General features: G+C 41.1%; 1 protein-coding gene across 11 annotated transcripts in view; it reads left to right on the top strand.

Annotated features, from left to right (window-relative positions):
* The window catches only part of RPS6KC1 (ribosomal protein S6 kinase C1), a 91,486-nt gene that overhangs the window by 7,971 nt on the left and 70,024 nt on the right, over positions 1-13,491 (top strand). For 7 of the 11 annotated variants that reach the window (XR_009747240.1, XM_061475426.1, XM_061475425.1 and 4 more), the window contains 3 exons: positions 1,773-1,893; positions 10,474-10,589; positions 12,608-12,701. Coding sequence is in view for 7 of the 11 variants with exons in the window: in XM_061475426.1 (XP_061331410.1) it covers positions 1,773-1,893; positions 10,474-10,589; positions 12,608-12,701 (331 nt within the window). In the remaining 4 variants the exon portion in view is untranslated. Of the gene's footprint in view, positions 1-1,772; positions 1,894-10,473; positions 10,590-12,607; positions 12,702-13,491 lie in introns of those variants that run through there. The other 4 variants (XM_061475431.1, XM_061475430.1, XM_061475432.1 and 1 more) reach the window with 3 other exon arrangements.

Genomic DNA, 13,491 nt, shown 5'->3' with positions numbered 1-13,491 from the left:
TGCTTTTATTTTTCTCACAGCTTTTCATGTTGTCTCCAAGTACGGACAATACAATAACTTAATGTTTCAGTACTTCCCCATCATAAGCAATTTTTTTTCTATATGCATGCTGAAGAAGTGCTAATCATCCACTTCCAAGATACCAGATTAGATGGAAGTGCAGCATTGAAAAAATAGTTTGCCTTCTTGAGAGGTTATAATTTGTCTTCCTTTGTCTGTTGAACTCCACTAAATACTAGTGGTAGTGGAGTCCTGGAAATGTGTGCCCAATAGGTGAAGCTGAATCAGGGCTGCTATTATATCATATATGATAGCACTCAGTTATATCATAGCTGAGTTTATAAGGTGGAGAGAGTGTTGCCACACTGAAGCTTTGCATATCTACTGTTAATAGTCCTGTTACCATATATCTGTCTTGTTCTGTAAGTAGAACTTGTATCTGCTGAAGCTTAGAAGGCCTGAGACCTTAGTGTTAAAACTAACAAAAAACTTTGAAAACTCCAACAAAAGAACAACAAATAAAAGACCCCTGTAAAATGAAACCTTTTACTTGGTTTTACGTCTGGTTTGCTTGAAAAAAGTTGTTTTTCAGTTACAATCACTCCTGAGGCAAACTGTTAAATCAGTCAGAAGTATTTGGAATCTTTATGGTTAATTGTAAGCTAATTGTGCTGTTTGACTGATGGAACACTGGAATCACCTCCTGAATGCACTGCAGTCTCCCTCTCTTTTTCTTTCTTCCGCTGTTCTACTTTAGTCACTTCGCATTAGCTTTATTGTGATGGCTTTGTGACTCTGACCAAAACTGAGGTCAAGATACAAAGTTTCTTTGTTTTCATCCTGTTAAGAAACCTGTTAGCAATTGAGGGAGTGCAAATTTTGTTGCTCAGTTCTCTCCCTAGCCTGGTTTTGCTGTTGGGTTCTCTTATCCATTTGGGATCCTTGAATGGAAAGAATAAAAAGAATGGGATGGAGGAATGGAAGAGCGACAAGGTAGAAATTGACTGGGAGATGACTACTTCTTTCTGGAAGGGACGGATCAGAAAAAGCTGGGGTAATGACCCAGTGCTGTCTTTACGTTCCTGAAGTCAGAGATTTTGCCTGGATTACAAAAAGAACATACTCAATTTTTGGATCAGGGTTATTACTAATAAACCATTTTAAATGTGAGCTTGCATTTACCCCGATCAGCATTTTACAGAAACAAATTGCAAGCAGGTTTGTTGTCCTGGATGCTTAATGTTCTGTCCTTAAGAATCCCTGTCTTGTATTGATTTTTCTTGCCTTGTTTTCTTTTCTGCTGTTGTGTCACTTTGCCATACCTGCAGCTGCATCAAGCACAGCATATTATGGAGTGTTGGGTAGTGCAGTGCTACCATTTGCCATCTTCTCCTCTCTTACTGGTTCTCTGCGTAGGTCTGGATCTCAGTGTGATGGAAACAGTGCTGCCTTTGCTCTCTTTGTTTCCTTCAGCATTTACTTGTGATTTTTTTTCTCTATACTAAAGTCTTGGTAGCCAGAATGGGGTTGAGGACACATAATGACCTTTTTTGTTGCGGTTGTTAGAGTTGGCACTTCAGACTGTATGTTTTTGTTAAACATATTTGCTGAAGGTAGTGGTCCGATTTGCTAAAACCCCAATACATATACATTTGTATAATATATATTATATACATTATATATATATTGCATACGAACCCACTACATTTGTTGTGTGAGGCAATGTGAACAATGAACCTCGCTAATACTTCTCTCCCCTTTCTCTGCTTCAGATAGTCGTTTGGAAGAGATACAGTGACTTTAAGAAACTGCACAAAGATCTCTGGCAAATTCACAAAAACCTATGCAGGCACACAGAACTCTTCCCACCTTTTGCCAAAGCGATACTATTTGGTAAGCATAATTTCATCCTGATGTGCTGAAATCCCTTAACTCAGTATCTGTAAATAAGTCTTGTTTCACGGCTGCCTAGAGCTCTTTTCTGTGTGCTTTTACTAATCTACTTTTAGGTTTGTTATATAGTACTTGCAGGTGTGTCTTACTGCAGGTCTATCATAATTTGATGCTTCACCTTGTTAAGCAAGGGTAGTTGAGTCCTTGCTTCCGTGTTAGAGATGGTAGCTCAAATATGTATTGATGTGGATGTTCTGTATCTTTACAACATACATTCCCTGTTTTCAGGAGCATGAGGTCTACATTAGCTTTATGAACAGCACTTGAGCAAAGACCAAAGATGTTTGTGTATGAGCTGTCTGCTTTTTACTGATGAGTTATAGTGAAGTAGCAAGTGATGGCTACAGAAAGTGGTGGGGTTTATTTTGGATGTTTCAGTGTAGTTATCAACTTTATCTAGCTAGGCTTTGGGGATTGGTTTTCTATGTAGCAGTTAGCTATTTCACCAAAGCAACCTATAAGAGAATTGTGGCTCTGCATGAGAAATACATGACAAAAAAGCTTTTTGTTGTGCATCGCCATGTGCTTTCGAGCCCTTTTCCCCAGATGTTTTAATGTTGAGTATTTTCAGGTGTCCAACGAAGTGTTTGGCATTTCTTTGCGTGCATCTACCATGTGTTCTTGGTTGGGTTTGGTTTTAGGTGAGCTTTTTAGTTTCTAAAGTGCTTTTGGTGTTACTAAGGCATTTTTGTTGTATTTGTTTTTTGTTCCTAAGGCAGGGCTGTGGCGTTCTTTGTGTCCAGGATTTCTTTGGTGTTTTTTTTTTTGCTGTGCATATACTACACAGTTTTCTGTGGATTTTAAGTGTCCATCATGTTTGACTTCATTTGCTATGCATCTACCACTTAGGAGTGTTTCTAAGGCATTGCTGACAGCCCCAAATGTGTTTACTGCTTTTTATCGTGCATCTACCATGTGCTCTTTTTTTGGTGTGGTTTTTGGCAGGCTTTTCAGTTTCCAGCACTTCTTTGGGGGTTACTAAGACGTTTCCATGGTGTTTCTAAGTTGCTTTAATAGATTTTGAGGTCTTTTTTTAAGCATCCAGCCTGTGGTTTTTTTTGTGTATGGTGGTGTCTTTTCACGTTTTTCAGTGTCCAGCATTTCTGAGGTGTAGCTTTTCTTCATGCATATATTGCATGATGTTCTGCCTTTGTTTAAGCATTTTTCAGCATTCTTTAATGTGTCCAGCATATTTGGCATTTGTTTGGGGCATGCATCTACTGCATGCTTTATGAGTGTTTCTGAGGCGTTTCTGAGGCGTTTCTAAGGTGTTTCTAGCTGTGCAGAATAGTGCTGCTTTTTAGTGTTCTTTTTTTAAGTGTCCAACATATGTTTGGCGTTTCTTTGCATCTTCCACATGCAATTATTGGGTGTTTTAACAGGTTTTTAGGCATCCAATGTGTTTGGTGTTTTTTTTTTTTGGCATGAATCTACCTTGCTCCTTTTAATGGGGTTTTTGATGGGTGTTTTGGTTTGTGAGGTGTTCTTTGGGTCACAAAGACATTTCCACGGAGTTTACAAGTTGGTTTTGTGTTTTTTCTTTTTAAAGCATCCAGCCTATGTTATGTTTTTTTATATGGCCTTTGCATGGTGTTTAGTGGCCAGCATGTTTGGTGTTTTTTGGCATCTATTTACCATGTGCTTGCTCTTTTTCTGTGGATTTGGGGCATTTGTAGGTGTGGTTTTGGTCCCTAGGGAATGCCTATGATGTAATTTCATAGATCTTAGCCTCAGAATGGTTTGTGTTGGGAAGGACCTGAAGATCATCCAGTTCCAACCCCCTGCCATGGGCAGGGATGCATTACATTAGAACATGTCCCCCAAGGCTCTGTCTCACTTGGCCTTGAAGAAGACCAGGATTTCTTTGTTATGTATAGGGTTTTTTTTGGGGAGGGGAGGATTGCATGTATACACTGCATGATTTTCAGTGGGCTTTAAGTTATTCAGCACTTTTTTTGTGTGCCCAGTATATTTGGGGCTTTTTTAGCATGCATCTCCTGCATGTTATTATTGGGCATTTGAACAGGTTTTTAAGCTTCCAACATGTTTGGCATTTTTTCTTGGCGTGAGTCTACCATGTGCCCTTTTTTGATGGAGTTTTTGGATGGATTTTTAGTTTCAAGGTGTTTATGGGCAGGCTTCAGTGTTTAAGGTGTTTTGGGGTTAAGGCCTCTGTGGTGTTTACAGTTTGGTTTCCTCGCACAGTTTTTGGCTTTGTTTAAGCATTCAGACTGTGTTTATGGCTTTTGTATGCACCTTGCGTGGTATTTAGTGTCCAGCCAAGGTTTTGCACCCTTTCATGGTATGGTTTTCCTTTCTTTTTTGTTTCTCAGGCATTGCTCTGGTGGTGGTTTCCATTGCTACATTATTCCTCATATGTTTTGGTGGGCTTTTAAACACACAGCACACTCTAGGGCATTTCTTTTTGTGTGCATTTATGATATGCTGTTAAGAGCTTTTAGCATCCAGCATGGGTTTGGCTTTTTATTCCATCTTGCTACCACCTGCATTTTTGTGTTTCTTCCATATAGTTCTAGCATTTTTAGTGTCCAGCATATTTGGTGGGTTTTTGGCATGCATACAGTGCGTGACTTTGTGTGTATTTGCATGTTTCCCGTGCACTGTGCCCGTCTTCTGTCTTTGTCAAACATGTATTTCCCATGTATTGTCTGTGTTTTAGCACCCAGCCATTGCTTGCTGTGTTTTGGCATGAATCTAGCACTGATTTGTGAAGGGTGCGTGTGTGTGTGTGTGTGGCAGTTTTAGCAGTGTTAGATATGCATCTAGAGCGTTTTCCCCATATCCTGCCCATGGCAGGGGGTTAGAACTAGATGATAGCAAGGTTCTTTCCAACCCATTCTATGATTTCTGTGTTTTTTGTCTCACATTAGCATATTTAGCACTTTATTGACATGCATCTGTTGCATGCTTTTACATGACCTTGTAATGATTTTAGTATGTTTTAGAGTCTAGTTGGCATGCATCTCCTACATACCTACTTCACATGGAAAAATGTGCAAAAAGATTTTTGGCATTTTGTCATGTTTTTAGCATAAGCTTTTGTGCCATTTTGTGCACCCTGGTGTTTTTGTGTGGTTTTTTTTGCCCCTGCATTTTTAGGTTATTTGTTTGTCTTTTGTTGTTGTTGTTGTGTTTGGTTTACATCTATTTATTTGTTTATTCAGGTTGCCCAAAGAAGTGGTAAATGCTCCATCCCTGGCAGCATTCAAGGCCAGGCTGGACGGAGCATTGGGTGACATGGTCTAGTGTGAGGCATCCCTGCCCATGGCAGGGGGTTGGAACTGGATGATCTTAAGGTCCTTCCCAACCCAAAGCAGTCTGTGATTCTATGAATATTATACTTCTTTTAGTGTATTATGCTTTTTGTATTTATTTTTTGTTCCCTTTGTGTACGTGTGCGTTTACTATTGCTTTGGGATAATTAAGCCTATTGGATTGGGAGCTGCCAAAATTGAGGGTGTTTAGTCAGCCTCTTTTCCACCAATATAATAATGCTGCCTGGGGTTATGGTACTGCAGGGGTATTTGCTGACCCTCCTTTACCTTGAGTGCCAGAGAAACTGAAACTCCTCTGGATGTAAAACCTCAGCCTGGAAAGCACAGATTTTCCCTTTGAAGTTTCGGGATCAAATATTGCGACAGGCTTGGAATTTTTGGTACTTACTTTTTGGTTTTGATGGCTGCTGCGTGTAGGCATGGCACTGAGATGCCTTGAAGAATAAACTAACATAAAGAACTTTCAACAAGTTGAAGTTAGTTTATAACCCAAGTCCAGTCTCCCTGGGGAAGCTGGGAACAACCGCTTTCTGTGTGGAGCAGCAAAGGGAGAGGCAAGGGAGCTGAACTCTGATGCAGGCTTCCTGGCTCTTTGCGCAGAGCTGGGTAAAATTCCTGGTTTAAATTGTCTTTCCCGTCAGCTAAATTGTATCCAACTTTTATGTAATTTCATTTTTAGTTATTTATGAATTTGGAAGTGGGGTAAATTTCGGTGCTGTGTCAGAAGTTGTGCGTTAATGGTTAGAGCATGTAGTATTAGTTTCGTCCTGAGATGCTTTTATAGCTGATCTACAGAGTTAGAGTGCTCACCGGAGAAATTATTTACAAAGCTAATATTTGCAAAGCATAATTGAATTTCAGGTAGAAGATGTGGTAGCTGTTCGTAGAGGAGCAAAGAGGGCTAAAAAGAATCAGGATGGAAAGAGAGCATGGGCTTCTAGTATCTGAAATCATTTTAAATTGCCAGAAATGCAAATTAACTGCTTTTATATTAGCCCTGTAAGCAAGGGAAGAATTGAGTGAAATTCCTTCTGAAAGACATCCTTCTTCTATTGTATTTGGTGAACAAATGCACATTGTAAAAGAAGGAAGTGTACAGGAATATTCAAGGTAGTTTATAAGAAAGCTCTTTGAAATTAAAACTAAACCAAACCAATCCCCACTACATGTGACTGAAGCTGAGCCACAGAAGAATACGAATACAGGATAAGAGGAGGTAATGTAAAAACAAATTTGAAGTGATTGCTCCGTAGCTGAAAGGAACAGAAATATCTGGCTCTGCTCTTTGATTTAAGAATTATTTCTGTTTAAAGCATGAAATTTTATTGCATATTCTCCAGTGTCACTTCTACATATAATAACTGCTGCGTGGTTTGTTTTCATTTAAAGCATTTACCTTCAGATTCTTTAATTTTTGAGTATCTTTTGTGTTAGAAGGGCTTTTATTTTTAAGTTTTATTAAGATGTGTGCTCTAAATAACCTACATACACTGCTCTATAGAGAGTACACTTTACACAGTGAGCATTGGTGGTTCTGACAGTGAAACTCACTTGTATTAGAAGTATTAAACCTGAGCAGAATCTCAAGTTGAGCATTCAGAGTGTTAGGAGATGGTGTGGAGAACTGTGATTTATTTAGAAACAACTGGGTCATGCTGTGCTTCTACATTTCATGTCAACAAAGACTTGCCACATCTGCAGAACTCAGCCGCGTCTCATGTTTGATACCACAGCTTTTGATAATTATAATGTGCAAGTACATGTATTTTCATGCTGTTACAATAGAGCTGCTCTCATCAAAGCATGGAACTTGCTAGGGGTGGGAAAAAGAAATACTCTTACTCTTTTTTAGTTCACTTGAAGCTTTCTCACCCGTCTTGGGAAACATAATGAACGCAAGCATGGGCATATACAATGTTCCAGTAGATCCAGCTGCTGAAACCTGAGATGTTATGAAACAATTAGGTTCAGGTTAGATCTAAGGCAGAAGTTCTTTCCAGTGAGGGTGGTGAGGTGCTGGCACAGGCTGCCCAAAGGAGTGGTAAATGCAGTGTTCAAGGCCAGGTTGGACAGAGTCTTGGGCAACATGGTCTAGTGTGAGGTGCCCTTGGCTGTGGCAGGGGGTTGGAAATGAATGATCTTAAGGTCCTTTCCAACCCAAACCATTCTATGATTATGATACCTGTTTCTGGGGAGTGATTACTCTCCCACCCTAATGTGCATCAGCATAATTTCTTCAGTATTTTCAAACTATTTTTTGTTGGACATTTTTAAGCATTCCTGTGTGTTTGCTATACACAGCACTTTCCCAGACTGCTGGTAAACCTGTACTCAGCTTGTCTTGTATCTAACAAGTGCAGAAATGTACTCTAGTATGAAAAGTACTCTCCCCACCCCCTGGCAAAAAGAAACCAAAATCCCCAGGTGATAGCAAGTTGTTAGCAGCGAGTCAAAAAGATGATTTGCGTCATATAGCTTAGATAAGGACGCTTCCTGCATTTGAAAATACCAAATGAAGTAGCATATTTAAGATTCCAACTTAATTATAGTTGGAAGCCTTGTGAGAAACTGAAACGCAAACACAAACCTTGCTAGGTGTTTTGTTGTTCATATCTGCTCCGCAGAATGAACTGTGCATTCTCTTCACAGGGATTTACATTTGGTTTGTATGTACGGAGCAAATTTTGAATGGATTGTTGCTGGAGGAACAGCAGAACTGTACAAATGTGTTTGTTACATGCCAAGATTGTAGTTAGCGCTTCCTAAAGCCCTGGAAAGACACCATCACTGGGATGAAGTTGCCGTGTCTCTGAGTGATGTTGATTTATATGCAGGAACACCTCCTAATGTTTGAAGAGGCAGCTGGGTATCTAAGCACCTTTGAACATCTGATTGAGAAGGGTGATAATGAAAGTGTTGAGCTATCCAAGATTCCGTGAAAGTATGAAAAAGGAAGAGGGGGAAGGACTTAGGCAGGGCTGGCTGGAAATGAAGCTGCCAGCAGGATGCCAGATAGTCTGTGAACAGTATGAATTATGTTCTTCCTTCCCCCCGAAGTCCTCTACTTCTGTAAGCAGTTGTCCTGATAGTGTATCATGATGCTGATGAGCTGGAAAATGTGACAGTGACTAATGTCTCAGTGGCTCTGTTCAAACGTGTTTTGTTTTCAGCTCAGCTTCCTAAGAAAATAACCTTATGTAATTGTGCTGTCGAAGTCAAACCTCTTACTCACGTGGCTAATATCAGCTAATTATGAGTGGGGGTGCAGTTGCAAATGTAATTCTAGTTCTCTAAAGTCTGAGGAGCACCAGCTGAGTGAGAAGCTTGGTGGGGCTACCAAGGGCCAGGCAGGCTCATCCCCATGAGGTTTGCAGCTGCCTGGGCAATCGGTGAACCCTGCCAGGCTGGTCCTGACACGGTGCCCATCTCGTGTCCACTGGAAGTACTGGGATGATGTGGATGAGGAAAAGGAGTTTTTCTTGGGTTTGATGAATTAGAATGGGGAAAGGTTCCTGGGAAATCGGGAAAAATCTCAGATGCTTCCCGTTTCTGGCCTTGTTAGGTGTTTACTTCTTTGTGATTCGTTTTTCTGTTGCATTATAACAGTGTTCATGTCATTTTGTAGATTCATTTAACTGGCCTGTGCTGCTGTGCTGTAGTGAGGGGAGCTGATGTCCTGTTTTGCATGGGATGAAACAAAAGCTTTAGGGCACCCCAGTGTTGCTCTGAAGACACAGGAAGTTTGATGAGCAGTTTAATGAGCCTGATTTCAGTGTTGCCGCTCAATGTGGTAGCATTGCCTTTGCTGCCTTTTTGCTTGCTTGTTGCTTGCTCTTTTGTACAGCTTGCTAATGTTTGTGCAGCTGAAAGGGCAAGGTGAACAAGTCACGGAACTGATCCAGCTGCAAATTAGCCCAATGATGTCTTTTCTTTTCTTTCCCAGAAAAATAACCCCCAAAAGCTTTGTTTGTGATCTTGGATGTGTGTGTCTTTCTAGTGTTACTTTCCTTTTTTCTGGTACCACATGGGCAGGAGCTATTTACTTGGAGAATTTCTGGAAAGAATCCTGCTTTGATACTTTCTTCTGGGATTATTTTTTTTTTTTTTTGCTTGCTCCGAGTATAAATGAATTTTGCTTTTTGTATTCAATGTTTCTTTTGTCCTCTTCAAAGGTTAATGCCACAAGAGCTGTCACAGGTGGTTCTTATTTTTCCGGTCATGCTGTTATAGCAATACTGTTTCTTGAACTTGTCTTCCCAGTCCTTTTTTCCCCTCTGTATAGCTGTTCCAGTATCTGTTCTGTCCTCCTCCAATTATTACTGTTAACCTCTGCCCTTTTTCTTTTGTAAACTTGTAACTATTTCAACAACAAAGTGATGTTGATATGAAAAGCTAAAATAAGTTGTGTGCGATTGTGAAGAATGTGAATTTAAGGTAGTGATCCAAGGGTTTTCTCCTGAGAAACAAATCTCTTCAGGTGAACTGTGGGATTGTTTTTTAAAGATGGGTTTTTTCCTAATTGGAATGTCTTGGGTGCAGGGTGGGAAAAAGGGAAGGATCATACGTTGTTAGTAAATGAGCTGCTTTCCGGCTCTGTTTACCTCTTGAATCCAGGAGGAGATGAGACCCTGTGTGCATGGGGCTACTTCAGAGGAAAGCTTCAGTGCCTGGTAGCAGGGCTTCACCATCTCCCCTCCACTTTGTCTCCTCCATAACTGGCACCTTGGAAATGATGATCTGTTTGGGGGCTTTTAGCAATACTTTGTTTACTATCCGCTCATATTGTGTGTTGTTCTTGAGACTATGTGAAGATTGCTCAGCTCCTTCCAGGATTCGGGCCGTAATCAAGGCTGACGCTGACTGGCATATTGTCAAATTGTGCGTGTCTCATTTATTGTTAGATAACATTGGACATCCGTTAGTGTCTCTTGGCTAATGAAGACTGTTGCCTCCCATATTCTTACGATGAGAGGGCGAAGGATTCTTGTTGTAGCTGCCAGCTTTCATCATCCGAGTGGATTGCAGAAGACGGGACTCAAGGGACAATTGAGAATAGGAAGTTTGAAGATTCGCTGTGTTCTCTTGACGCATTGGAATGACTTTCATAGACTCGGGGCATTGTCTCCAGAAGGTTGCTTTTGCCTTGTGTTTTCTTTATTGTAGTTATTACAGCAAATAACTGTGTACTTACTTGTAAAACTGTCAAGCTATGTGTCTGTTCCAGGGCGATTCGATGAAACCGTGATTGAAGAAAGAAGGCAATGTGCTGAAGATCTGTTGCAGTTTTCTGCCAACATCCCTGCTCTCTATAACAGCAAACAGCTTGAAGACTTTTTTAAGGTTTGTTAGTATTTGCAGACATATTTGCTTCTTACTGATCTGAATAAGATACAGTGCTGATTCTGCTTTACTCCATAAACCGTGGCGTGACGGTGAGCTGATGTGACATGCTTTGGGAAGTGACTGTGAGTTTTCCATTCACTCTGGAAATAAGGCTTAAAACCCCCCTCATGCTATATCTCTACAAGGTGGAAAGTTTTACAGGAACTTCAGGTGAAAGAATTTGGAATTCTTGTTTATTGAATGATGAGCAAAACCCAGGATGTTAAATCCAGGTGTTCAGTGGGAAGTTATACAAATATTGTCACTGTTTTCTATGTTTTATTTAAGCATTCATAGTTTCAAACCAAAGGAGGGAAGACTCCCTAGACTGATTTCTTATGGCCTGTTATGGATTAAGGTCCATGACAGCAAATCTGGCATATAACTAGTCAAATGTGCTGCTTGTACAGTGTTGTAAGAACCACTCTCCAAAACAATGATAAGTTGATCCAGATTTCCTCCTTATTACATCTGAAGTAGTTTGTTTTCAATAGTTCTTTCAAACCTCTTTATTTTTGGTAGCTTACTCCAGCATTCTGCAAACACATAAACATAAATTTACATGTAAACATGATAGTAATTCCCTGGAATTAAGGGCATGCTTATCTGGCTGGGATGGGACATAAGTGTATTAATGTGTTAAGTATGTTTAAATGATACATATGCTAAAGCAAAACAAGAGCAAAGCTTACAAATCATTACTTGTTTTCATGGTGCAGAGTTCTTTAAACTATCAGTTTTCTTAAAGCTTTGGTGGCAACAGAGATTGGGAGTCTAAGTTAGGATATTTTGCTTTTCACTTTATTTGCATTTGCACTTTTCAGTTCTTAGGAAATACCTCCGTGTTTTGGGGTATTTGTTCAGAGCTCTCTTCCCCTCCTTTGCTCAACAAAAGTATTCGGTTTAGCCTTCCAATGGACCTTTTTGGGCTTTGCAAGGGAATCAGTAAAACTAGCAAGACGTTAGTTTTTACAGGAGCAAGTGTGTTAACAAGGGGAATTATGCAAGTGTAATAATTTAGGCTTATTTGTCAGCTGCCCTTGTATCATATTTTCCTGTAAGAAAGCTTTAGGTTTTGATCTGTCACCAGCTCAGCCATGTCCTTTAGCTCTGCTCAGGGGTGGTTTTGTGCCTTTTCAGATTGCTGTGCAAATAGCCATGGAGAGAGAGACTTGGACAACGAAGTCTTAGAAACAGCTGAAGGGAGTGCTGTGTGTATCTGTGTACTATACACTCCAGAAAAACTGACTGGCTAGTGTGAAGATGTCCTGGGCTAGATCAGAATATATTAGCAATGCCCATTTGTAATAGCGCCTTGGAAATGGTGCAGTTTCTGTTGAAGTTGTGTGGGAAGTATTCACCTGACATGTGAAGCAGAAGTTTATGAAAGAAATATTTAGGTGCTTTCTAGTGCAATCAGTTGTTCCTGTTGTTACTTCACTTGCCTTTGATTCCTTTCAGGCTTGGGAGGGAATAATGTCCACCTCCTAGGCTGGGATGGCCTTATCTTCCTTCTGTGTCCAGTTTTGACCATGACTGGACTCAAGATAGTGGGTCATGGGTGGGACATTAGTCTGATGGGCAAACACTGTGGTGTGGGAGACCTGCTGAGCTTGGGAACACCACTGAAGAGCACAGAGTATATGTACCACAAGAGAGCAGGAGCATCAGGTTTTTTTCTCCCTGTTAAACTCTGGGATTTCAGGCAGACGTGCTGCAGCCTGTTATGGCTCAGGACTCTCAGGCTGCAGTAGGCTGACTGTTTAGATACCTGGATAGTCTGTGGCAATCAGACACTGCCTAACCAAAACCCCTGTTTTAATTTTGCAGGCTTACAGAGTTTAATTAAATACATTAACTCTAAAGTAATGGAGCATTCACTGGTTAGGAAAGTTAATTTTGTCTATTGCTTCTGTGTAGTGAGACTTTTCATAGAGCACAGCAGCTAAATAATTCCTTTCCCTCTTTCTTTGCAGGGTGGAGAGGTGCATGATGGCTCTGAACTGATCGGTCCTGTTGAGCCTCTGTCTGACTCTCTGACTGACAACCTGTCTGACTGCAGCTCTGAAGGTTTGCTTGCTTTTCTCATGTAACCCTGTAGTGTGATCTGTTTTAAAGCAGTGAGTCCAGAGTAGGCAGTGGAGATGCTCCAAGGGTTGTATCTCCTCTGCAATGGGGACAGGTTGAGAGAGCTGGGCTGGTTCAGCCTGGAGAAGAGAAGGATCCTTAAGAGGAGACCTTAGAGCAGCTCCAGTGCCTGAAGGGGGTACAGGAAACCTGGAGAGGGGCTTTGGACAAGGGCCTGTAGGGACAGGATGAGGGGAGTGGCTTTAACCTGCCAGAGGGGAGACTGAGATGAGCTCTTAGGCAGAAGCTCTTCCCTGTGAGGGTGCTGAGGCGCTGGCACAGGGTGCCCAGAGAAGCTGTGGCTGCCCCATCCCTGGCAGTGTTCAAGGCCAGGTTGGACACACAGGCTTGGAGCAACCTGCTCTAGTGAAAGGTGTCCCTGCCCGTGCCAAGGATTGGAACTGGATGAGCTTAAAGGTCCGTTCCAACCCAAAGCAGTCTGGGATTCTATGATAAATGACAAGTGCCATATCTGTGGGGCATTGGCTTCCAGTTTCTCTTTGCTTGGTATGTCAGAAATGCCAGAGCCGAGATTAACAAAGGAGAAGTTAGGCTCAGAAGAGCTCTGTCTGCACTGCTGGAAGTTTACTTCTCACAGAAAGTTTTCTGGGAGTTTGTCTAGTTCATTCCAGAAGTCCTAGTGTTCTATTGCTCAAATTGAACTGCTTTTGGTGCTAACTGAACCCTCTAGTTTAAACATACATAATCCTGCCTGCTTCCAAAAGGTTGGGCA

This window comes from Pezoporus flaviventris, unplaced genomic scaffold, assembly GCF_033815535.1.
Source record: "Pezoporus flaviventris isolate CSIRO_AGI_PZ_B2104156 unplaced genomic scaffold, CSIRO_AGI_Pfla_v1 ptg000083l, whole genome shotgun sequence".
Classification (NCBI taxonomy): Eukaryota; Metazoa; Chordata; class Aves; order Psittaciformes; family Psittacidae; genus Pezoporus; species Pezoporus flaviventris.
The sequence above is the reverse complement of the archived record's forward strand: the minus strand, read 5'-3'. Positions and strand labels throughout refer to the sequence as shown.